The sequence below is a fragment of the Acipenser ruthenus genome, chromosome 1 (genome assembly GCF_902713425.1).
Source record: "Acipenser ruthenus chromosome 1, fAciRut3.2 maternal haplotype, whole genome shotgun sequence".
Lineage (NCBI taxonomy): Eukaryota > Metazoa > Chordata > Actinopteri > Acipenseriformes > Acipenseridae > Acipenser > Acipenser ruthenus.
The window spans coordinates 7,638,889-7,663,925 of record NC_081189.1 but is presented as its reverse complement, the minus strand read 5'-3'; the positions used below and the strand labels follow the sequence as shown (position 1 = coordinate 7,663,925).

General features: G+C 41.0%; 2 protein-coding genes across 8 annotated transcripts in view; both read right to left on the bottom strand.

Moving 5' to 3' along the window:
* The window catches only part of LOC117403944 (F-BAR domain only protein 2-like), a 64,359-nt gene extending 51,670 nt beyond the window's left edge, over window positions 1-12,689 (bottom strand). Inside the window, exon 1 of one of the 5 annotated variants that reach the window (XM_058990224.1) lies at window positions 12,231-12,689. In XM_058990224.1, coding sequence (XP_058846207.1) covers window positions 12,231-12,263 — 33 coding nt within the window. In that variant the 5' untranslated portion in view covers window positions 12,264-12,689. The remainder of the gene's footprint in view (window positions 1-12,230) is intronic. The other 4 variants (XM_058990172.1, XM_058990260.1, XM_058990284.1 and 1 more) reach the window with 4 other exon arrangements.
* Window positions 12,690-18,766: 6,077 nt separating this feature from the next.
* Window positions 18,767-25,037, bottom strand: part of LOC117403648 (transportin-1) — a 43,354-nt gene continuing 37,083 nt past the window's right edge. For 2 of the 3 annotated variants that reach the window (XM_058990064.1, XM_058990096.1), the window contains exons 22-25: window positions 24,229-24,328; window positions 23,978-24,052; window positions 22,890-23,026; window positions 18,767-22,386 (exon numbers count right to left, since the gene is read on the bottom strand). In XM_058990064.1, the coding sequence (XP_058846047.1) occupies window positions 22,919-23,026; window positions 23,978-24,052; window positions 24,229-24,328 (283 nt within the window). In that variant the 3' untranslated portion in view covers window positions 18,767-22,386; window positions 22,890-22,918. Of the gene's footprint in view, window positions 22,387-22,889; window positions 23,027-23,977; window positions 24,053-24,228; window positions 24,329-25,037 lie in introns of those variants that run through there. The other variant, XR_009307584.1, reaches the window with a different exon arrangement.

Sequence of the window (25,037 nt, the reverse complement as noted above, 5' to 3'; positions counted from 1 at the left end):
CCCACATTTTGAAAAAGCTACCTTACGTTTAAAATATGACGGGGTCTACTCAATTCACCTAAACCGTGCCAGATGTAAATATCCACATTGTTTACATTTCAAACCGGACCAAAGGTCATTTGTACTTCCTTTCAATGTATTTGGATGTGCCACAGTTCAGATGAATTATACACTCCAATGTCTACTGTATCAAGTACTGCTTGGTCAGCAAAAAACACAATATAAACCTAGAAAGGGAAGGAAGATGGAATGAAACCATAAGAGTGTTCTAGAGTTCACACTACTTACACTGGTCAGATCTCAACACAACACAGTTACACATGTTCCAGTACTGCAGGTGCGCTGCAGTGTATTTCATTGGGATCAATTGCTTTTTTTATCCCCACCCCTCCCCTCAGCTTCCCAGAGAAAATACAAACAAGCACTTCCATTAGCACACCAACAGCAACCAATAACAAAATCCCCATTATAGCAGACACTAGTCTATACAGTAGCCAGTCAGTCTGGACAGACAAAAAAAAAAAAAACATGCTATAAATTCTCAAGGCTATTGGGCTTTCTGGGCAGGGGCCAATACTTTTGCTATAATACGTGTCTTACCAAAACTGCACACCTGAGACGTATGTACAGTAGCTACTGGAATTGCAAAATAGAGAAGATTTATGTACTTATAAAAGTGACCAGTTTTGGTCTGACAAACAGCTGCCTTGCTCTGTATATTGCAAATATTATCACAGTGGAAGACAGTGGTCACTACAGACAGGCAGTCCAGTACAGGTTCATATTGCAGGCCTCCCTACTAACAGACTACTTTTGTTCTGGCTCGTCTCATTCTAGCTTACTGTTGCTCAGAAAATACATGGGATAGATGTTTTGCATAACAGTAGTCCACAATTATGATGTTTAACAACAATCAGGTCTGTTTTTAGCTAAATGCAACATCTGTGGTCCCTATATGTGCTGGTGCAAACAGGAAACTTGGCATACACTCAGTGAACATCTTTAATATACAAGTATTGAATAGTTTACCTATTTCCCCAAACAACCTCTGAGCATGTTTCACAAGTAAACCAAAAGTGCACCTTGAAGCCAACCTGCTACTGAACTGCAGCATTCACCGCACAACAGTCAAGGCACAGCACAGTAGCAGTCTCTACAAGTGAGCCTCGCTACAATACTACTCTATTGGTACATTACCATGGATTTGTTTTTTTGTTTTGTTTTTTTAAACTGCCATTCTGCTTCAGATATTGTCTCGTGGTCTGGATCAGCACGCCTTGTTCACCTGGTAGAGTTAACAGTGCCATGGGAGGACGCTGTAGATGAGGCGTATGAGAGGAAGAAACTGCGGTATGCTCAACTAGCCACTGAAGCGGAACAGCGAGGATGGAGAGTTCGGGTTTACCCAGTGGAAGTGGGTTGTCGAGGATTTGTGGCACACTCTACAACCCGGTTTCTCAGAGACGTCGGATTCAGTGGCCAAGAGTTGCGTCGCACAGTGAAGAACTTATCTGAAGCAGCAGAGAGGAGCAGAAACTGGCTGTGGTTGAGACGGAAAAATTCTGGCTGGGGACAGGTAAGTAAGCTGGGCTGAGTTGAGTGGGGGACGGAGGGGGGTGATGCTGGGACGCCAGAATCACCGTCGAGCCCTCTTGAGGTGTCGTGGGCTAGTCGACGAAACACTGAGGATGGAAGGTGCCCACTTGAAAACCCCAGAGATGTACCCTACTTAGCTCAATCCAGACGGTTGTCATGCTGATGCGCTGGGGAGGCCGCACTTTGGTTGATCCCCGGAGCCAGCATCGCAGCCGTTGTGTGTGCTGATGCGCCAGGGAGGCAAAATAAGCTGATCCCTGGAGCCAGCATTACACTTCAGCCATTAACATCAGACAGAAGGATATCTACATCATCATATGGAAGGAAACCTAAATGGATGGAGACTCTCGTGTAATGGAAATCATGAAGATCTGGATACGTCCAGTGACTGCTGTGAATAGTGCAGCTGGCAACAAGGGAAAGACCTTGTGACAGCCTGGAGAGACAGCTGACAGGAGGAAAGAGACCCCACTGGGGCTGGTAAGGGTTAGCTACCCTTGTCGGCAGTATCCAGCTCTGTGTTTACAGGATGCTGGAGACACCCGCCCAAGGCTTCTAAGAAATTAAAGAGAAAAATACCCCTAGAGTCTGCGAGAGCGGGGGCGGAAGATGACTCAACGTTGGACAACACGGTTAACGACTTAGGAACGGAAACGGATATGAGTATGGAGAGTACTTCACAAAAGACTAGTTCAAGATCTGCAGTTAACAAAGACATGGAACTCCAGGTTTGTGTCTGCGGCTGGAGTAAGGCGACAACGGTCAGGGGTTTGAAGATTCATCAAGGGAGAATGAAATGCTTGAGGGAGAAGGGACAAGGGCCTCGCATTGATCAGTACTTCTTACGAAGTCAGTCAAGTCAGTCGAATGAAATCCAGCGACAGGAAGCAAACCACAGTTCGCAGGATATCAGCACCCCTGTCATAGATGTGAGGAGGACTTGCATGGACACAGTTAGTGATGAACCTAATGATCCTTGTGAACCCGGTCAGACAAACCAGCATAAGAGAGAAAAGAACCTCAACGGGCACAAGCCTGGAGTTAAATGGCCAAGAGCTTGTGAGAAAACTGCATGGGACACAGTAAACACAGATCTCTGCGTTGCATTGGAAAGATTAAGTGGAACAGTTGAAAAGAAGCTGGATAAATTTGGGGACATCATCTACGCATATGGAAGTGAGAGGTTTGGAGTTGAAAAAAGGAAGGAAAAAGTACAAACTATTCCTGGAAAGTCTAGACGGCAGCAGGAGATTGAACGCTTAGTTAGAGAAAGGAGACAGCTGAGGAACCAATGGAGAAGAGCAGAACAAAGTCAGAAGGAGGGACTCAATCTCTTACAAAGGGTCATAAAAGATAAGCTTGCAACATTGCGCAGAGCTGAGCGCCTACGGAAACGCTACAAAAAGAAGGAGCGTGCGAGAGCTAACTTTTATAAAGACCCATTCAAATTTGTAAAGAAGTTATTCACCAGTGAGAAGAATGGCACACTAAAAGCATCTAAGGTTGAGCTGGAGAGATATTTGGAGGAAACACATACAGATTCAAAAAGGCAGGAGCCTATGTCAATTCCGTCAGACATCCCACCTATCAATCCACCAGAATACCAAATGGAGGACTGTGCACCTAAGTGGAAAGAAATAGAGCAAGCTGTGAAAAAAGCAAGGGCTTCATCATCTCCAGGGCCTAATGGAGTTCCGTACAGAGTGTACAAGAGTGCTTCAGGAGTTCTACGAATTCTGTGGAAATTGATGAAAGTGGCATGGGAAAAACAGGTTGTACCAAGAGCATGGCGCCGAGCAGGTGGAGTCTTTATACCTAAAGAAAAAGAGTCTACAAGCATCAGTCAGTTTCGTCCCATTTCCCTATTAAACGTAGAAGGCAAGATTTTCTTCAGCATTATTGCTCAGAGATTGTCAGCTTACCTATTAAAGAACTGCTTCATTGACACTTCAATACAAAAAGCGGGCATTCCAGGTTTCCCAGGTTGCTTAGAACACATCAATGTGATCTGGCAACAAATTCAATCAGCTAAAAAGGAGAGGAAGGAGCTCCATGTGACATTCCTGGATTTGGCTAATGCATATGGTTCAGTGCCACATGAACTACTTTGGGCAGCATTTGATTTTTTCAGTGTACCGATGACAATAACAAATTTAGTGAAAGCCTATTTTGGAGATTTGCAATTCAGTTTTTCAACTTCAGAATTCAGCACTACATGGCAATGCCTAGAGGTTGGAATAATGGCAGGATGCACCATTTCTCCACTGGCTTTTACCATGGCAATGGAAGTAATCATTAGGGCATCAAAATGGGTAGTAGGAGGAGAGCGCTTGGCTTCTGGAATGCGACTACCACCAATTCGAGCATACATGGATGACATGACAACCATGACTACAACAGTAGCCTGCACTAATCGATTATTGGGCAAATTAACCAATAACATTGAATGGGCACGAATGCAATTCAAGCCCACTAAATCAAGGAGCATCTCTATAATTAAAGGCAAAGTAGTAGATAAAACATTCTTCATTAATGGTGAGGCAATACCAACAGTGTCTGAGAAGCCAGTGAAGAGTCTTGGGAGATGGTACGACGGGGATCTAAAGGACACAGTTCGTGTGGGAGAAGTTAGACAACAAGCAGTGGAAGGGTTGAAGAGCATAGACAGCTGCGCTCTACCAGGTAAACTAAAACTCTGGTGCTTTCAGTTTGGTCTACTGCCGAGGTTGCTGTGGCCACTGACTGTGTACGAGGTTTCTTTGACAACAGTAGAGAAGCTGGAAGCTTTAATCAGTTCATACATCAGGAAATGGTTGGGAGTTCCACGCTGCCTCAGCAGAGTGGGACTTTATGGTAAAGGAATACTGCAGCTACCAGTCTCTGCTCTAACCGAGGAGTTTAAGTGCGCCAAGGTCAGACTGGAAATGACATTAGTAGAGTCACGTGATAAATGCGTAAGGGAGGCAGCACCTGTGTTGAAAACTGGAAGAAAGTGGGCGGCAAAGAAAGCTGTGGAAGATGCAAAGGCTGCCCTTCGAATTGGTGATATCATGGGGCAAGTTCAGCATGGAAGAGGGGGTCTTGGTTTTAGTTCAACTCCTCCTACATGGCACAAGGCGGCCCCAGCTCAAAGAAGGAAGCTGGTAGTCAACAAGGTGCAAAAGCAGGAGGAGAGGATGAGGTGTATAAAGGCCATTTCCCAGGCCAAACAGGGAGAATGGATGAGATGGGAGAGTGTGGAACAACGCAAGATTGGCTGGCAAGACCTATGGTCAATGGAACAGAGCAGGATCAGTTTCCTTATCAGGTCAACATATGATGTTCTCCCATCACCACAGAACCTAAACCTCTGGGTAGGAGAGGATCCCTCATGTCCTTTGTGTTCATCACCTGCAACATTAAGGCACATTTTGACAGGATGTAAGGTGGCTCTTAGCCAAGGACGGTTTACTTGGCGCCATGACCAGGTGCTGCGATGTTTGGCCTTAGCATTGGAAGACAAGCGTAACATGACCAATAAGTTGCCACCTGTTCCATCAAAACATTACACACAAAAGACAACATTCCTCCGCCCAGGAGAGCAACCACCAAGAAAAGGTGTTAAAACCAATCCTCGCCCAGGACAACTGGAAGCTGCTAGAGACTGGAAAATGCTGGCAGATGTTGGTCAACGGCTTATTTTTCCACCTGAGATTGCCACCACTAACCTTCAACCAGATATTGTCTCGTGGTCTGGATCAGCACGCCTTGTTCACCTGGTAGAGTTAACAGTGCCATGGGAGGACGCTGTAGATGAGGCGTATGAGAGGAAGAAACTGCGGTATGCTCAACTAGCCACTGAAGCGGAACAGCGAGGATGGAGAGTTCGGGTTTACCCAGTGGAAGTGGGTTGTCGAGGATTTGTGGCACACTCTACAACCCGGTTTCTCAGAGACGTCGGATTCAGTGGCCAAGAGTTGCGTCGCACAGTGAAGAACTTATCTGCAGCAGCAGAGAGGAGCAGCAACTGGCTGTGGTTGAGACGGAAAAATTCTGGCTGGGGACAGGTAAGTAAGCTGGGCTGAGTTGAGTGGGGGACGGAGGGGGGTGATGCTGGGACGCCAGAATCACCGTCGAGCCCTCTTGAGGTGTCGTGGGCTAGTCGACGAAACACTGAGGATGGAAGGTGCCCACTTGAAAACCCCAGAGATGTACCCTACTTAGCTCAATCCAGACGGTTGTCATGCTGATGCGCTGGGGAGGCCGCACTTTGGTTGATCCCCGGAGCCAGCATCGCAGCCGTTGTGTGTGCTGATGCGCCAGGGAGGCAAAATAAGCTGATCCCTGGAGCCAGCATTACACTTCAGCCATTAACATCAGACAGAAGGATATCTACATCATCATATGGAAGGAAACGTAAATGGATGGAGACGCATATGGATCACATTAGTTTACTGTAAAGCTACGTCTTAGTTGGTGCTTATCTTGGCGAGAGCCGAGTTCAAATCAGCATGAAGTTTTAACATCTACTCTCGTGTAATGGAAATCATGAAGATCTGGATACGTCCAGTGACTGCTGTGAATAGTGCAGCTGGCAACAAGGGAAAGACCTTGTGACAGCCTGGAGAGACAGCTGACAGGAGGAAAGAGACCCCACTGGGGCTGGTAAGGGTTAGCTACCCTTGTCGGCAGTATCCAGCTCTGTGTTTACAGGATGCTGGAGACACCCGCCCAAGGCTTCTAAGAAATTAAAGAGAAAAATACCCCTAGAGTCTGCGAGAGCGGGGGCGGAAGATGACTCAACGTTGGACAACACGGTTAACGACTTAGGAACGGAAACGGATATGAGTATGGAGAGTACTTCACAAAAGACTAGTTCAAGATCTGCAGTTAACAAAGACATGGAACTCCAGGTTTGTGTCTGCGGCTGGAGTAAGGCGACAACGGTCAGGGGTTTGAAGATTCATCAAGGGAGAATGAAATGCTTGAGGGAGAAGGGACAAGGGCCTCGCATTGATCAGTACTTCTTACGAAGTCAGTCAAGTCAGTCGAATGAAATCCAGCGACAGGAAGCAAACCACAGTTCGCAGGATATCAGCACCCCTGTCATAGATGTGAGGAGGACTTGCATGGACACAGTTAGTGATGAACCTAATGATCCTTGTGAACCCGGTCAGACAAACCAACATAAGAGAGAAAAGAACCTCAACGGGCACAAGCCTGGAGTTAAATGGCCAAGAGCTTGTGAGAAAACTGCATGGGACACAGTAAACACAGATCTCTGCGTTGCATTGGAAAGATTAAGTGGAACAGTTGAAAAGAAGCTGGATAAATTTGGGGACATCATCTACGCATATGGAAGTGAGAGGTTTGGAGTTGAAAAAAGGAAGGAAAAAGTACAAACTATTCCTGGAAAGTCTAGACGGCAGCAGGAGATTGAACGCTTAGTTAGAGAAAGGAGACAGCTGAGGAACCAATGGAGAAGAGCAGAACAAAGTCAGAAGGAGGGACTCAATCTCTTACAAAGGGTCATAAAAGATAAGCTTGCAACATTGCGCAGAGCTGAGCGCCTACGGAAACGCTACAAAAAGAAGGAGCGTGCGAGAGCTAACTTTTATAAAGACCCATTCAAATTTGTAAAGAAGTTATTCACCAGTGAGAAGAATGGCACACTAAAAGCATCTAAGGTTGAGCTGGAGAGATATTTGGAGGAAACACATACAGATTCAAAAAGGCAGGAGCCTATGTCAATTCCGTCAGACATCCCACCTATCAATCCACCAGAATACCAAATGGAGGACTGTGCACCTAAGTGGAAAGAAATAGAGCAAGCTGTGAAAAAAGCAAGGGCTTCATCATCTCCAGGGCCTAATGGAGTTCCGTACAGAGTGTACAAGAGTGCTTCAGGAGTTCTACGAATTCTGTGGAAATTGATGAAAGTGGCATGGGAAAAACAGGTTGTACCAAGAGCATGGCGCCGAGCAGGTGGAGTCTTTATACCTAAAGAAAAAGAGTCTACAAGCATCAGTCAGTTTCGTCCCATTTCCCTATTAAACGTAGAAGGCAAGATTTTCTTCAGCATTATTGCTCAGAGATTGTCAGCTTACCTATTAAAGAACTGCTTCATTGACACTTCAATACAAAAAGCGGGCATTCCAGGTTTCCCAGGTTGCTTAGAACACATCAATGTGATCTGGCAACAAATTCAATCAGCTAAAAAGGAGAGGAAGGAGCTCCATGTGACATTCCTGGATTTGGCTAATGCATATGGTTCAGTGCCACATGAACTACTTTGGGCAGCATTTGATTTTTTCAGTGTACCGATGACAATAACAAATTTAGTGAAAGCCTATTTTGGAGATTTGCAATTCAGTTTTTCAACTTCAGAATTCAGCACTACATGGCAATGCCTAGAGGTTGGAATAATGGCAGGATGCACCATTTCTCCACTGGCTTTTACCATGGCAATGGAAGTAATCATTAGGGCATCAAAATGGGTAGTAGGAGGAGAGCGCTTGGCTTCTGGAATGCGACTACCACCAATTCGAGCATACATGGATGACATGACAACCATGACTACAACAGTAGCCTGCACTAATCGATTATTGGGCAAATTAACCAATAACATTGAATGGGCACGAATGCAATTCAAGCCCACTAAATCAAGGAGCATCTCTATAATTAAAGGCAAAGTAGTAGATAAAACATTCTTCATTAATGGTGAGGCAATACCAACAGTGTCTGAGAAGCCAGTGAAGAGTCTTGGGAGATGGTACGACGGGGATCTAAAGGACACAGTTCGTGTGGGAGAAGTTAGACAACAAGCAGTGGAAGGGTTGAAGAGCATAGACAGCTGCGCTCTACCAGGTAAACTAAAACTCTGGTGCTTTCAGTTTGGTCTACTGCCGAGGTTGCTGTGGCCACTGACTGTGTACGAGGTTTCTTTGACAACAGTAGAGAAGCTGGAAGCTTTAATCAGTTCATACATCAGGAAATGGTTGGGAGTTCCACGCTGCCTCAGCAGAGTGGGACTTTATGGTAAAGGAATACTGCAGCTACCAGTCTCTGCTCTAACCGAGGAGTTTAAGTGCGCCAAGGTCAGACTGGAAATGACATTAGTAGAGTCACGTGATAAATGCGTAAGGGAGGCAGCACCTGTGTTGAAAACTGGAAGAAAGTGGGCGGCAAAGAAAGCTGTGGAAGATGCAAAGGCTGCCCTTCGAATTGGTGATATCATGGGGCAAGTTCAGCATGGAAGAGGGGGTCTTGGTTTTAGTTCAACTCCTCCTACATGGCACAAGGCGGCCCCAGCTCAAAGAAGGAAGCTGGTAGTCAACGAGGTGCAAAAGCAGGAGGAGAGGATGAGGTGTATAAAGGCCATTTCCCAGGCCAAACAGGGAGAATGGATGAGATGGGAGAGTGTGGAACAACGCAAGATTGGCTGGCAAGACCTATGGTCAATGGAACAGAGCAGGATCAGTTTCCTTATCAGGTCAACATATGATGTTCTCCCATCACCACAGAACCTAAACCTCTGGGTAGGAGAGGATCCCTCATGTCCTTTGTGTTCATCACCTGCAACATTAAGGCACATTTTGACAGGATGTAAGGTGGCTCTTAGCCAAGGACGGTTTACTTGGCGCCATGACCAGGTGCTGCGATGTTTGGCCTTAGCATTGGAAGACAAGCGTAACATGACCAATAAGTTGCCACCTGTTCCATCAAAACATTACACACAAAAGACAACATTCCTCCGCCCAGGAGAGCAACCACCAAGAAAAGGTGTTAAAACCAATCCTCGCCCAGGACAACTGGAAGCTGCTAGAGACTGGAAAATGCTGGCAGATGTTGGTCAACGGCTTATTTTTCCACCTGAGATTGCCACCACTAACCTTCGACCAGATATTGTCTCGTGGTCTGGATCAGCACGCCTTGTTCACCTGGTAGAGTTAACAGTGCCATGGGAGGACGCTGTAGATGAGGCGTATGAGAGGAAGAAACTGCGGTATGCTCAACTAGCCACTGAAGCGGAACAGCGAGGATGGAGAGTTGGGGTTTACCCAGTGGAAGTGGGTTGTCGAGGATTTGTGGCACACTCTACAACCCGGTTTCTCAGAGACGTCGGATTCAGTGGCCAAGAGTTGCGTCGCACAGTGAAGAACTTATCTGAAGCAGCAGAGAGGAGCAGCAACTGGCTGTGGTTGAGACGGAAAAATTCTGGCTGGGGACAGGTAAGTAAGCTGGGCTGAGTTGAGTGGGGGACGGAGGGGGGTGATGCTGGGACGCCAGAATCACCGTCGAGCCCTCTTGAGGTGTCGTGGGCTAGTCGACGAAACACTGAGGATGGAAGGTGCCCACTTGAAAACCCCAGAGATGTACCCTACTTAGCTCAATCCAGACGGTTGTCATGCTGATGCGCTGGGGAGGCCGCACTTTGGTTGATCCCCGGAGCCAGCATCGCAGCCGTTGTGTGTGCTGATGCGCCAGGGAGGCAAAATAAGCTGATCCCTGGAGCCAGCATTACACTTCAGCCATTAACATCAGACAGAAGGATATCTACATCATCATATGGAAGGAAACGTAAATGGATGGAGACGCATATGGATCACATTAGTTTACTGTAAAGCTACGTCTTAGTTGGTGCTTATCTTGGCGAGAGCCGAGTTCAAATCAGCATGAAGTTTTAACATCTACTCTCGTGTAATGGAAATCATAATCAGTACAAATAGGATGAAGCTACTTGAGAATGTTGCCTTGTGATGTAAAGAATGTTGTTATTAAAAATATGTATGACTTTGGAAAGGTCATCAGGCATGAGAAAATATGAACGAAGAAAGCAAGTCTGAACTGCTGCCTTACAGAAATGCTGTGCTGTATTTCACTGGCAGTGGCTGACAGTCAGATAAGCCACATTCTCTTACAAACTTTGATTCTAAGGAAAACATTTTTTTTTATAATGAAACACAACATCCCAAAAGAGAAAGCATGACTCCTTAAGGGTTTTTCTTGTTTGTTTGTTTTATTGCAGAAGTGAGTCCCTGACAGAAACTTTAATGTTCATGGCGAGTCTTGAAATGTACTGCACATTACAGACTAACTCTGATTTAGAACAGGAGAGCCCAGCTGAGTTTCTCTACATCTACTGAACAAAACACAATAAGCACTCTTCCACTAGAAGGTCTTCTTCCGTGTTTACAATTTCTCAACACATATCATATGCACGTTGTTAAAATTAGACTTCACACCAACCTTTGGCTTCCTTTTTTCTCACCATATGAAAAACATCAAATGTACTCATCGTAAATACGTAGGGTGGAGTGTGCTTATTGCGGGTTGACTCAAATTGTGTCTCTGCTTCAAAAAGGTCACTGCTTGCCAAGTCTTTACAATGATCGATACTAGCTGGTGAAGCGAGGTGCTGGCCTGTGCTGTTTGTTTAAACACACATAGAGACTTGCTGATCACTGTACAAACGAAGAAGAATGCGTTGTAAAAACAGAAATGTGTATCTGAACTGAAACTACATTACTCACTGGTATTACAGGTATTTACAATGACTTGGATTTTAAAAGGCACAGGCATCTAACCAGATTCCCCACCTCTAACCTTTTTATTTTTTAAATTAATTTATTTAAGTGTTGAGTTCTTTAAGTCATATTACTTTTACAAATTGTTTTGTCAACACGAATCACATTGTCAGAGTAAACTTTGTGTACGTGTTGTTTACCCCAGCCTGCCAGTGGTTTGCGTGAAGCTGTAGGAATTGTTTACACTTTTGCATTTCAACTGGACACAACGTAAAACCAAATAAATACAAAAAAGTCTTCATTATATAAAACTTAAATTAATTATCATAGCCATATAAGATCTGTACAATGCCATATAAAGGTTGTTATATGGCATTGTACAGATCTTAATTTACATTGCGGACAATACATGTTGCGATATTTTGATCACGGTTAAACTATATTCTTAAAGTACACACTAAAATATAACAATGCAACCTTAAACTCAGCTTTATTTATCATAAGTTGTGTTCACCTAAATGTGATCCTTTAACTTGGGAGGTAAATCCTGCGCTGCATTTCGACTAGATGCAAACTGTGTCGGACAGGACTCCATCTCAAAATGTTGCTTCATTTCAGGGTTATTTATAAACAGACATTTTACATAAGTAACTTGTAGTACAAACAACAAAACTGTCCGATCTGTATTTTTGGGAGAACAACTTTTATAAATCTGTTTCCGTCATTCTAACTTGATTACGGAAGACAGTGACGTTGACAGCCTGTCGAGTGACAGTAGAACAGGCCAATCGGGTTTCTGAGACAGCACACATATTCCACAAATTGCACAGCCAGCCAATTAAACAGGGAAAGAGGCAGCTCTTAATAGCAATCAAGTTAAGCGGACCCTTCAGGCCCAATCCTGGGACTGCCGTAGCACAGTAGCCGAAAAAAAGAACACAGAGCCTCACACGATATTGGTCGCTTATAATAGTAATTTTAACTTGTCTGACGAATTTGATACAGTATATCTTACATTTAAAATACCTATTGGCAGTAGGTCTAACTGCCCAAGCAATACTTGTGGCGTTTAAACCAATACGGTCACCTTCTGCTAGTATCCTATAAGAAATTAAAACCGGAACGTACCCAGAAACTCTCTACGAAATATGGCATTATCATCTTCGGTCCGCCTGTCTTGCGCCTTAATATGAGTTAATATTTCTTTCCACCGTCCAGTCCGTCTTCCTCCCGTTGTTTCTGTTGTGTCAATTTTTTTTTATCCGACACTCTCCTTCTCCTCCCCACCTTTGAGACTCCACCTCCTCCTCCAGTCCCAGCCGAGTGGGTTCACCAGCCTGGCCACGGCGAGCCCACAATTAAAAGTGCGTTAGAGAGCGGTCCCGTGACTCCGGTCTGACCGCCGCCGCCGCTACAGACTAGACGTACAGAACCGAACCGAGCTACGCACGCGAAAAGTGCCTCCAATCAAGGCGTTCAGTCTTGATTCTGTAGCAACTGCGATTCACTACCATTGATACAATATTAGGCACATCACGTTATTTTATCACCATCACTTAAGGATACCACAACACAGTCACAAGAAAGAAAGTGCGCTACGGATTAGAAGCAGTGATTGTATTCTGATGCCAAAGGTTGGCACCCTTGCTGAAAACAGTCCTGTTTAAGTGCTGCTTGAGCACAGGGAGTCTGGACGTGGCTTTCCTTACACTAGTTTGCATATCATTTATGACAGGTAAATAGTTGTTAATTGTCTTTCAAAGCAATGGCCTGCTTTTTAATATGTACCAATGGGTTCATTTTATTAGTAATACAGTTGCAGACAAAAGTATTGGCACCCTACGCTTATTCTATCATAATTCAAGGTAACATATTAAGCCAAGGACAAGCATTTAGTAAACTTTAACCACGTTATAATATAAAAAACAGCAAAAAGACTGAATGTCTTGTAATTTAACAAATAATCTGGATCAAAAAACAAATTAATTATTTAATTTAAAAATGTAATAAAGTATTTCACATGTCCTCCTTTTGCTTATATTATGGCTACTAGCAGATGTACTTTGTAGAATGTTTTTATACATGGCTGCATTCATTTCATCTTCAATCACATTACTATTATTATTTATTTATCCAAGGCGACTTACACGTGTTATAGGGCAGTATAGGGTTGCAATTGAATGTCTCCAGTCCCTGCACTGCTAAAACATCCCCATATCAGGATCGAACCCCCTCCATGTTTAACTGTATTGGGCTTTCCCCTTTTTTATCCAAACATACCATGGTCTGTTTTTGGAGAAAGGTTCTATTCAAGTCCCACCGGACCAGAGAATTTTGTTAAAGAGTGCTTTGGAATCCTGTTCATATTTCTTGGCTTATTTAATACGGTTTGTTTTATACATGTAATTTTATATTTGAAATTACTTCTGTGCTTTGTTTTTATACAAAGACAGTTTGTTGTGTATGTTGGTCTTTTGGTAATAATTAGTGGCTAATGTTCACTTAATGCTTTCATTGAATGTGTTTTCAATGTAACCGTATACCCCACCAGGATAACGCTGGAGTAATTTAAAGCGCTGGGAAGGAACCACTCAGAATTGCATCCACCACCTATCTGTGGTTATCCAGGGTCTACCCCTAAGAGTGGTTCATGCAAACCAGGTGTATTCCCTGCTACCACAAAACCTTAAAAAGAAATGCCGATGTGACTAATCCCGGCGGGGTATAGGTTGATCAAATCAACCTTCAAAGCAGAATTGCATCTCCCTTTGAGGCTGTTTGTGAAGTGGTGACAAACTCTTGCTGCTAATGTCATCTGAGAAACACCAGCCAGCAAGGTTTCATCATGTTGATGATGGAAAAGGCTCAGTGGAAAGGCTGTTTTCACAGCACTTCCTTTAAATCCTGCACATGTATTATTATAAAAGTAGTTTGTCAATAGCTATGTCTTTAATAGAGCAAAACTACCCATGTCATAATATATACAAGTACTTGACTCCTAATAGCTGCCATAATGCTACAGGAATACAGCAGCTGTTACACTGAACATAATATTTGCATATATTAGTTTATGCCTGCCGGGGTTGACTGTTCTTTATTATTATTATTATTATTATTATTATTATTATTATTATTATTATTATTAATTTGCATAACTGTCTAGTGATGAATATACAGGGTATACTGTAAGTCAGGCATCCCAGGTATATTTGTAAATATTGGTTGGCATATGGCACACCCTGTAGATTCTAGAACAACCTATGTAGCTACGCACTATCACACTATATATTCTAGAATGATCTCTGTAGCTGCACGCTATCACACTAGCGATTTTTGAACTACCTCTTTAGCTACACACTATTGCACTATTCTAAGTCTCTAAGTGATGTTATGTCCCCTGGAAACAAATATTTAGTTCCTCGTTGAAGTAAAAACCTGGACCATTGGGTGTAGTTGAGGACCTGGGTTGAAAAGCACTGATGTTAGTGATAACTGCAGAGTGCAGCAGGTGTACGAGGATAACAAATTTTGGAGCTCAATGGAAGTTATCTGAAAAGGTTTCACTTGTCATACAATAAAGTAAATAACTAAGGGCTGCATCGAGTTTACAAGGAGAAAACAGTCATCAGAGTGGATCAAATCTGAGACGCAGGCAACAGGGTTATATTAGCAAGGCAGACTGTTGTAACAATTTCCAGTATGTGCTCCCTGTAGATACAGCTATTGTATGGCAAGAGCTTTTGTATTTATTTTTTAGAGTCCTGGATTCTAACAGGAAAAGTCAGTTCTGTTTTGCTTGTACTCTGAATTTGACTTCAACCAAATTACTCATTCGGCTTGGTAAAAGGCTGTTGTCGCTGTGGACTGTTAATGACATGCGTTTATCCAAACGCTACTGCCCTGATGCTAGCAGTGTTCATAGCAAGGAATGAGTCTTTATGGGCTGAACTGCCTTTTCTTTTGCTCTTCCGCTGTAATAGCATTTCAGGATGATAAACTAACCAATCGCTGAACCAAGCCATGTTGATTTATCATTTGATACTTTGAGGGATTCACAATGGGTGGGACTCAATGAAATACTGACAGGCTTACATTTTGATCCTACAGACAGAGGAACAGTATTCTCTTTGTTTAGTTCCAGTGCTGTGGCAAGCATCATTACTGCTGTGGTTTCTTAGAATTCCTGTCACATTCAGTCAAGGATGTTTTTAACCCAAGGTACTGCCAGATTCTTTGGACGATGACAATACTGTTAATACTGTATGTCCTCTAGACAAAGGAAACTTTTGTGTTGGTGCTAATCTAATGAAAAGGATTAAACCCTATCTGCAGATTCTTTTAATTTAAATTGTAATTTTGCCAATACTTTTTCTTACATGATGTATGCGGTTGGAAAATAGTGTTGTTAAAATATATATTAAAGTGTAAGTAGCTGGTTTTACCTGTCATTTAAATTTTCATTGTGGATTTTGAAAAGAGCTTTGAAACAGACTTTAAAGTTAAGTGTAAAAAGTTGTCAGGATGTGAACAATGAAGAGAGAAATGCCAGGTGCGTTATTTAACCAGTCGTAGCAACACATGGGGATGTATAACACTATAATGTCTGAACCCCGCTGCTTACTCTTTAAAGACATTACCTTTTTTTAATGTTTGCAGTCATTCCGAGTGCTTCTTATTTCAGTTTCTCATTTTTAAAAATGTTCTGATAAGTCTGTGTTCGTGTGCATTCAACTTGAGCTGTGCAGCTGCTCTTCGGTTCCAGCTGTCCGCTATGAACACAGACTGAATCAGCAAACAGCTTTATTCCAATTCTGTAGAAATAGATGGATTAAGAAAGACTCAAGCAGCTGTTAGAAAGGACCTGTAGACATTTTAAGGTGACTTTTCCAGGCATGCCGTGCACAACAGTAAAGACTTAAGGAATGATTTCATTAGCTATACCCTCATCAGATACAAAGAACTAGATGATTTTAGTGAATTCATGTGAGACTTCTTAAACAAGCAAGCTAGCGAAGTACATGGGTGCACAGTCGGATGCACATACAAACTGTCACTCTGTCGTTTTTCTGTCTTTAGGTTGATGAGCGAATGGGCCGCAGGCTAAAGTGAATTTACAAAGTAACAGAGGTTATTTTTTATTATAAGGAATGTAAAATCTTCCAAAGCAAAAACTTTTAATGTTTTTTTTTTTTTTTTACAAGGTGAAACTTTAAACGTTGGGTTCAAAATACAATTTTCTTAAGAATCTACTGTTGTGAACTTCCTCCGAGTCTCTCGCTGCTGCTGTCAGAATCCCCCTGGACCAGACTCAAAAAGCCCTGACTGTTCCACATAGCATTCTAGTTTTTTTTTTTTTTTTGTGACGATGCACCACATCAATGAAGCTCACACATTGACATTAGATTCTGAGGCTCAGCCAGATGCACAGGCAACAAAACAGCCACGTCTTTGTTGACGGTGGTGTTAGATTAAAAAATCAACTTGGTCTGCAAACACATTTGCAGAACGAGCAAGTAATCATTTTCATGCAATCAGCAAGGGTGTATAATGCATTTCCTAATTTTTTGTCCAGATTGTTAACTCACAATGTAAAGAGAGAGGTATATTCTAAATACAGGGGCTGTTCCGTTTTTTTTTTTTGCCTAAGCCCTATAGTAACACTAACCCCTTTGCTGCACTGCTGACTGTTTGTGTCAGGGGAAATAGCAAGCCCTGCAGGAAGCAGGAACTTGCAGGAATGCTTGCATGCTTTAGCACATTGCTTAACCGAACATTATACATTAGTTACAGCTATTTCAGCCATGTCCTGTCTCTTACTGCACTTGTAAATGCATTCACATGCAGAAGTAACGAGATTCGTTCTGCCCACATTACACGCCATGCGTAGTAGAAAATGTGGATTGGTTTCTATTGACATGAGCCAGCTAAATATGTTTAACTTGCTGATGTAACTGCTTCTGGAATGGAGACCAACACTGAGACGGCATTGACAATTCTATCTGGTTAGGAAAGTAAACTAAGTTTAAGGAGCCTTGTGGTTATCCTTTTTATCAGAAAACAGCACTTCGAGTAATGGGCTCCTTTTTGCCACATCATGTGCAATTACAAAAGGAACAATAAGTCAGTTAAGAATATCTGCTCCTCCTACTGCTCAGAGTACATGCTAGGAACCTACAACAGGGTTTTCCTCAACAAAACAGAAATAAAGAGAGGCTTTGTTCGGCTCATTTTTTAGATTACCTTAATGTGAATCTACATAAATGAAAAGGAATGACCATTGTTGTAACCAGATTAGGTCACAGGTAAATTGAAAGGTACCATAGATTTTTTCAAGACAGCATGTGATTAATGAGAAACAAACATTGAAGTGTTAACCATGCCTGTTCTGTGCATGTATTTTATTAGGACCAGTGTAAACTGCAGTCCTTGCAATTCTATGGCAGTGATTTTGTAAAGTTTCCCTTGATTGCTAGCTACAGCATCAGCTCTTATTAACACTCACTGGTTGATAATGCATATTGTTTAAAATGCAGTTCTATAAAATAAACTAAATTTGAGTGTTATGTTACTAAACAATAGGACATTTCGCTCCAAGGCAACCAAAGTTCACTGTCCCCTTTATTGAAACCTGTTTGGGTATTTGATCAGAAAAGGGAACCATTTATTTAGTGGCCCTTCTATCTCTTAATGTGATTGAAACATTGGATCGGAATATAAACAAACAGGTTGCACATGAATGTCTGTGCTCTGTTGTAATTTTTGGTATTCACAATTGATTGAATATTTTCAACCACTTAAAACAGGAACTAACCTTTAATTAATATCGCTGCCCCCCCCCACCCCCCTCTTTCACTGTTATAAAAATCTTATTCTTTACAATTCAAATGCAAATACAGATATACTGTATCTCATCACTTCCTGTGCTGTAGGTCACAGGTTTGATTGCAGCTGCACTACTACACAAAGTAATTAGGAACCTGGATGCCACAGCTGCTTTTAAATAGAGTGATTTATAGGAATAATCTACTTGCAATAAATGTTGCTTCTCCATGAAGTTTTTAAGACCACTTTTTTTTTGCCCCCCTAGTTTTCCATTTAATTCTCAGTACCAGTTGCCACAATATCTGGGTCAATGGGTCAAGTCTGGTGTCTCCACACACTTGAAGGAAAACCAGCCACCCCATCCACCAACACTTCAGCTTCATGATAGCACTGGAGAGGGTTGTTATCGTTGAACATGACCGTCGACTCAAAGCAGAGCAGGCCATTGTACATATAGCCCCGACTGTATTATGGTTGTGCCCAAATACAGATAGTTCCTTTCTGTTAAAGGCATCTTCTTTGAATTCCCCCGAGCCATCAATCATGTTGGCGATGGATTCTCACAACCAGGCTCTTTCATTAGACTCTGGAGAAAATGTAGTGTCCGGAATAAAATAACTGCCTAAACAGTTTATTTTGTTGTGGCAATTATTTTAATCCTTGTAAAATCTGGTGCCCTAACACAAATGCCCACAGGATCGCCTGCCTCCCCTACAAAAAAAAAGTACTAAAATGAAATGTGTAAATCTTGATCTTTACAACTTAAGATATATTAAAAGTATTTTTTGCATTATTACAAATAAAAGCATCTCACAAGTAATCAAGATTCACAGTTCAAAAGCTTTATGTAAACAATTTATTAATCAACAATGTACATATCCAAGCAGTGATTAACATTCACATCTAATATCACTACATCATACAAATATTACAAAATTACTACAGTACAATATAGATTATTTGCATGATCCAAAATATTTGGTGGCCCCAAAAAACGGTTTAAAATTCAGCAGCTTATCAAAAATTAAAACCATATTTTCTATTTAAAATGAAGTTCTCTCATGTTAGCGTAGATGTGAAGGCAGACTTCAAGAAGTATTAGTGAAGTATATAGAGCTGGGAGAGGTTGCTGGAGCAGGTTTTTGAAGGTAACATTCTAACATTACAGTAGTTGGCGCTTTCTGGTGTTCAGAAACTTGGCCCAGTTCCTTAAAGGGTTTTTTTTGGAGGAAAACTCTATTGCAACCCAAGCTGTCAACAGAAATAGCCAGTCAAGGTGCACATGTTAATAATCCCACCAGCACATTCAGAAAGATAAGACTTCAAGAATGGACTGAAGACAAATGTCTGCCCTGAGACAGAAACATTTTAACATTTACACCACACCTTGAAACACTTTCTGTTACCAACTCAAGTTGAGAAGGAGTTCGTTTCATCTATTGTTAGAATCCTTCAAAAAAGGGAAGCTCAAATGGAAAAGGCATATAACAGTAAACACCAACCTCCTGAGGTTTCTACAACATAAAAATATTCAAGTAGAAAACTACTTAGCAGCGGCCATATATGTACGACAGCACACTAACAGCAACTTAATTCAGTGTGTAAGGAGCAGACAAAATGAGCCGTGCTTTTAGCATGCCAAAGGAAAGAAGGGGAAAAAAAGCTGGAATGTGACAAGACAAAGTATTACGACTTCAGACAATCCACATTCAGAACCTTAAAACACGCACACCACAGATAAGACATATGCTTCATATATACCCCATGATGCATTGTATCCATTTTTAAAAGGGCAATGTTTATACTGAACATAAAACTGCTTAGTGCATGGCATGTTGAGAACAAAAGCATTCTGTTTTTACTGGTTTACGATCAAGCGTTTGTTTCTATAACTTTTTTTCAGCATATATTTAACTTCACAGACAACACTTTTAAAAGCTGTACTCTACCCCCAGGTTATTTTCCTCTTGATAACTGCACACACTGGACAGAAATTTGAAAAAGTCTTGCACTTTAATATGTTCTGTGTACAGAACATTATCTTTATATAATCTGCAAGGTCTACAGCAGCATACTATTTTTTTTTTCTTAAAAATGTCAGTTTAGACCCAAAGTAATTGTTGCGCTACACTGAACTATTTGAAACCAAATACCTCCCACCTAACTCATTACAGGGAGGAACCAAAAAAATCACCTCGTGGTCCCAAAGGCTAAAACAGAGTACCTTTCACAAGTGGAAAATAATATTGCCAGTTTAGAAGTGAAGTGACCCTCTTGTTATTGGAGTTGAAGCAATACCAACTTGTTTTCAAAAGGAATAATAAAAACTGAATAAAACTGGGAGAATGCATTAAGAATTACTCTTTACCTGACAGATATATGCATAATTTGTCAGCTAAGAGGAATGTGTAAAAACCACATGCTCTCATGCACACCGAAATATAAAAAAATGTTACCAAAATAAATTTAAAAAAATAAGAAATGCAAATCTAACACGTCTCACATGCGTAGGCTAAACTTGTCAGTGCAATATTCAATACCATTCAACCACTCACACACTGGATGAAAACATGCAAAGATCTGCCAAAATATTATTATTATTATTTATTTTTATGTGGGACATTCTTCGGTTGCAAAAAGCTGCTATGGCTTTACAAGTTTCTTTTTTGTTAAGGTTGAATTGTCTCGCACTTTATATAGAAAGAAAGAAAAAAAAACAAAACCAAGGAGTACTGCAGGCCTAGTTCTGACCAGCAGAGCAATCGTATATCTTTGTACAGGCCCCCTATATTCAGCATGGGATACTTTCAGGCAATCCAAACAATACAACGTGTACCAGATCCGTTTCCAGATTCACAGTATAAAACAATACAACAAAATACACATTAAGGGGAGGGGAAAGGTTAAATAAACACAGGTTTATTCTTAAACAGACTGAAAGACTTAAAGTAAACAACAACAACACAGATGAAGTGATGAAACTGGAAATAAAAAGGATTCAAAGTTCCACCCTGTAGCTTGTGCCCTTTCGCATCGAGCTGGGGTACGACGGGCCATCAACATGCGCAGACCAAGGCTTCCAGGACCTTGTTATGACATCCATTAAATGAATCAAACACCTTTAAGATCATGCTTTGAACAAAAATGCAATTAAAAAGAAAATTAACAAACGGAGTGGGAATAGACACTGAAGTACAGCAAACAGGTCATGAACTTGTACATTCGTCCTTATTAGATTCCAGCTGATGTTTAACACAAGCCCTTAACAGTTCTATTAATGACATGGCTCTATAGTTTCAGAATATCTGGTCAATTCACTAGTATTATGTCCATGCAGTAAGCACATCACATTAACAGCACAGAAGCAAAGATTGCACAGGTATAATCGGCTTTACACAATGTGCAGGTTACACACAGTACTATATCAAAATTAATCCTAATGAGTCCTAAAGAGATTAAGGCCTTATCTTAACTACATGACTTAAACCTATATCCTTAACAGAAATTAAACTATTTTTTCTTTTCTTTTTAATGTAGGGCTATGTACTATTCAACCGAAACACAAAACTGTTGCAGTATATATGTAAAATGTATACCATTCACACTCTTGCTGCAAGCATGCTACTCTTCCCATAAAACAACTCAAGAAATAAAAATGCATGTCTTTACCTCAAACTGTACGTTGACAGAAAGTATTGGTGTAAAAAAAAAAAAAAAACATAGCCCCCACCCCTCCAAAATAATCTCTCTAGTATTTGAGGAGTATGCAAGATATGCCAATTGTATTTGCCATGATATGCAAAAACTAGTTAGACACTAAACTGACTAATTAGGCTTCTGGCTAGGCTGTTGGTCTTAACATTAGCTCTAGCATTTAATTTGTTCCGTCTACCAAATTTAATAACAGGTGCCCACTGATGACGTACAGTATGTTACAAGTTGAACTTGTGAAACTGCTTTTACTTCATTGAGTATTCTTCATTCCATGCAATGTTCTGGAATTCACCATGCCTATGTCTAGGTTTACTTTAAATGCAGTCAATGCTATTTAGAATCCCATCTTAGGTTTTTACAGTGTGCCATTTATTTATGTATTTATTTTTAAATGATCTGCACTTAACCCTATACTTTAAGCCAATATTGTCTATAAAATGTTTAAAGGTATCCCCGAGGTTTTTTTTGTTTTTTTTTTTTAACAATGTGCTATATTATTATTGGACAACATATCTTCATTTGCTTCTTATTCAGATATTGAGTTGTAAAAAGACTAAATTTCCTCCCTCAATTGCTCCAGGTGTTCCCCCGTCAGCTGAACAGTGCGACGACTAACACCTCCCTCCCACCCCGCCCAGATGGGTTGGGATCGTACTGTATGTCCCCCCTGGTCTACCCTTCCCCCCCAGTAAAGGGTAACATTTTCCCTGGGTGCAGAGGCTCCCCGTTGTCTCCCAGAGTGAAAGACCTACAAAAATACAAGTATTGAGAAGGCACGGATTAATTACATTAAGAAACTGGTAAGGACATTAACAAATCTTTGAATTCTTAATTTAAAATCAAGGGATTAATGCATTTAAACTACTCAAAAGCATAATGTAAGACGGAATGGAATATCATATTGAAATATTGGTAAACAAAGTAAATTGATAGCATGCAAATGCAGATGATCTTGACATGGCCACAGATTTAAACAATGTGGCAATGAAGCAGGTCATTTGTAATTGAACTTTGAGAAAAAATAAATAAATAAATCATAGAATACAGCCATATAACAAATCTGAAGAGGTCATGGGCACCAAGAACATGAAGTCAGAAGTGAGAAAAGCTTATAAAAATCACATACTATAACAAAAAACTAACAGTAGCTACCAAATGTATGCTATTTCTAAACTTACACCGAGTAATTATGGCCTTCTCTAGCTTCATATAATTGAATAGGTCAAACATCCACAGACACAGGACACTTACCCCAATTACTGCTCCTACAGACCATGCTGTTACACTCCATAGTATGCTGCAAGGCGTTCCTTCAATGGAAGTGGAAACTGGTCTGAAAATCGCTTCCAGTTTTCATCTCCAACTTGGTTTTTAAATCCATGTAAGATCTGAGAACACACACAGATTTCCGTAATGTATCATGACAAACACATGTAAAGGGAATGAAACAACTTGAGAAAATTGCAAAAGAATATCAAAGAATCTCTTCCTATTTGATTTGTTCCACCCAGCTGCAATCTTGCTATTCAACTGAATATAACTGGAAGCAGTGACTGGGAACAAAAAAGTGAGATACCCCATACACCTTCTTATAGGTGTAAAGTGAGATACCCCATACACCTTCTTATAGGTGTAAAGTGAGATACCCCATACACCTTCTTATAGGTGTAAAGTGAGATACCCCATACACCTTCTTACAGGTGTAAAGTGAGATACCCCATACACCTTCTTACAGGTGTAAAGTGAGATACCCTATACACCTTCTTACAGGTGTAAAGTGAGATACCCCATACACCTTCTTATAGGTGTAAAGTGAGATACCCCATACACCTTCTTATAGGTGTAAAGTGAGATACCCCATACACCTTCTTATAGGTGTAAAGTGAGATACCCCATACACCTTCTTATAGGTGTAAAGTGAGATACCCCATACACCACCTTATAGGTGTAAAGTGAGATACCCCATACACCTTCTTATAGGTGTAAAGTGAGATACCCTATACACCTTCTTATAGGTGTAAAGTGAGATACCCCATACACCACCTTATAGGTGTAAAGTGAGATACCCCATACACCTTCTTATAGGTGTAAAGTGAGATACCCCATACACCTTCTTATAGGTGTAAAGTGAGTTACCCCATACACCTTCTTATAGGTATAACCAAGTTAGTGCTAAAATTCCCAAAGTATGTGCAACTACCCATGTGTCCTGGGTCAGCCTGTTACAGATATTCTAATGCACAGGAAAAGCAAATTCGTCAAGAACATTCAGTCAACACACATCCGTTTTCAGTTAAGAAATACCATCTGATCCCAATTACCATAAATAAATCAATTACCTTACAGAACATATCTCGCAGATCATCCTTCGGACTAACCCAGGAGGCTACAGCGTCACAGAAAAATATGAAATCCTGAAAACGACAAAAAGGAGGATTACAATATGCAGTATGCTTCACATACATTTACAACAATTCTGAATTCAAATTGATATTCATATTAGTTTAAAAACATATTTAAGGCATGACAACAGCAGTCAAGCTGAAGTTTTGCTATATTGGTGGGATGGAAAGGACAAATGGCAAGTCACCTGCACAACACCTCCTGGGTTGGCACTGATCATTGTGCAGATTCCCCGAAATGCTGAATCTTTTTCTTCATTGTCCCGTATATTACGTAGTGAAGTGCACCTGTTAAATTTGAAAATGAATGTATTTAAACAAGCAGACCCAGCAACACTCGTCACAATAAATAAATACATATGTATATTTTAAAAAGGCAAAATCCAATAGAATATCACATCTAATTGCTATTGCATGAAGTACTATTATTGGAAGCATTCACATTTACAATTGAAGGTACTGAATACATTCTCAATTCCATATCCCCCTGCCCGCCACCAAACAGAATACCACCATCGCTTCAGCTTTTGGTTTTTCAAGACGGATCTTGCGATGGAATAAATTAATAGCACTTTATTCCCTTAAATTATATAAAATCTGATCTTCATTGTGTTTATAAAAAAAAAAAAAAAAAAAAAAAAAAAAAATTGAAATAGTATATGAAAAAATGATTCTGAATTTAAATGGCTTCATATTTAAAAAAAAAAAAAAAGTGGTTCTAAAAAGTTTTTACATTAAATAAATGGTTTGTCTTTGAGGACCACAGCCCTCCAAGTATAAGGCAGCTGTACACAAAAAGAAGCAAAAAAAAAATAACAGCACCAACAACGTGGTTGTGGTTTTCTTGGCAGGAATGAGCACTTTGAGGTTAACCTTATTGCTATGCTGGCTTCACCTGTGACTGACAATGCCCTAGGTTTTACAGACATCAAGAGAACCTCTGAAAGGGATTACTCAGAAACACCACAAATTTACTCATAGCAACATATTCTCAGCT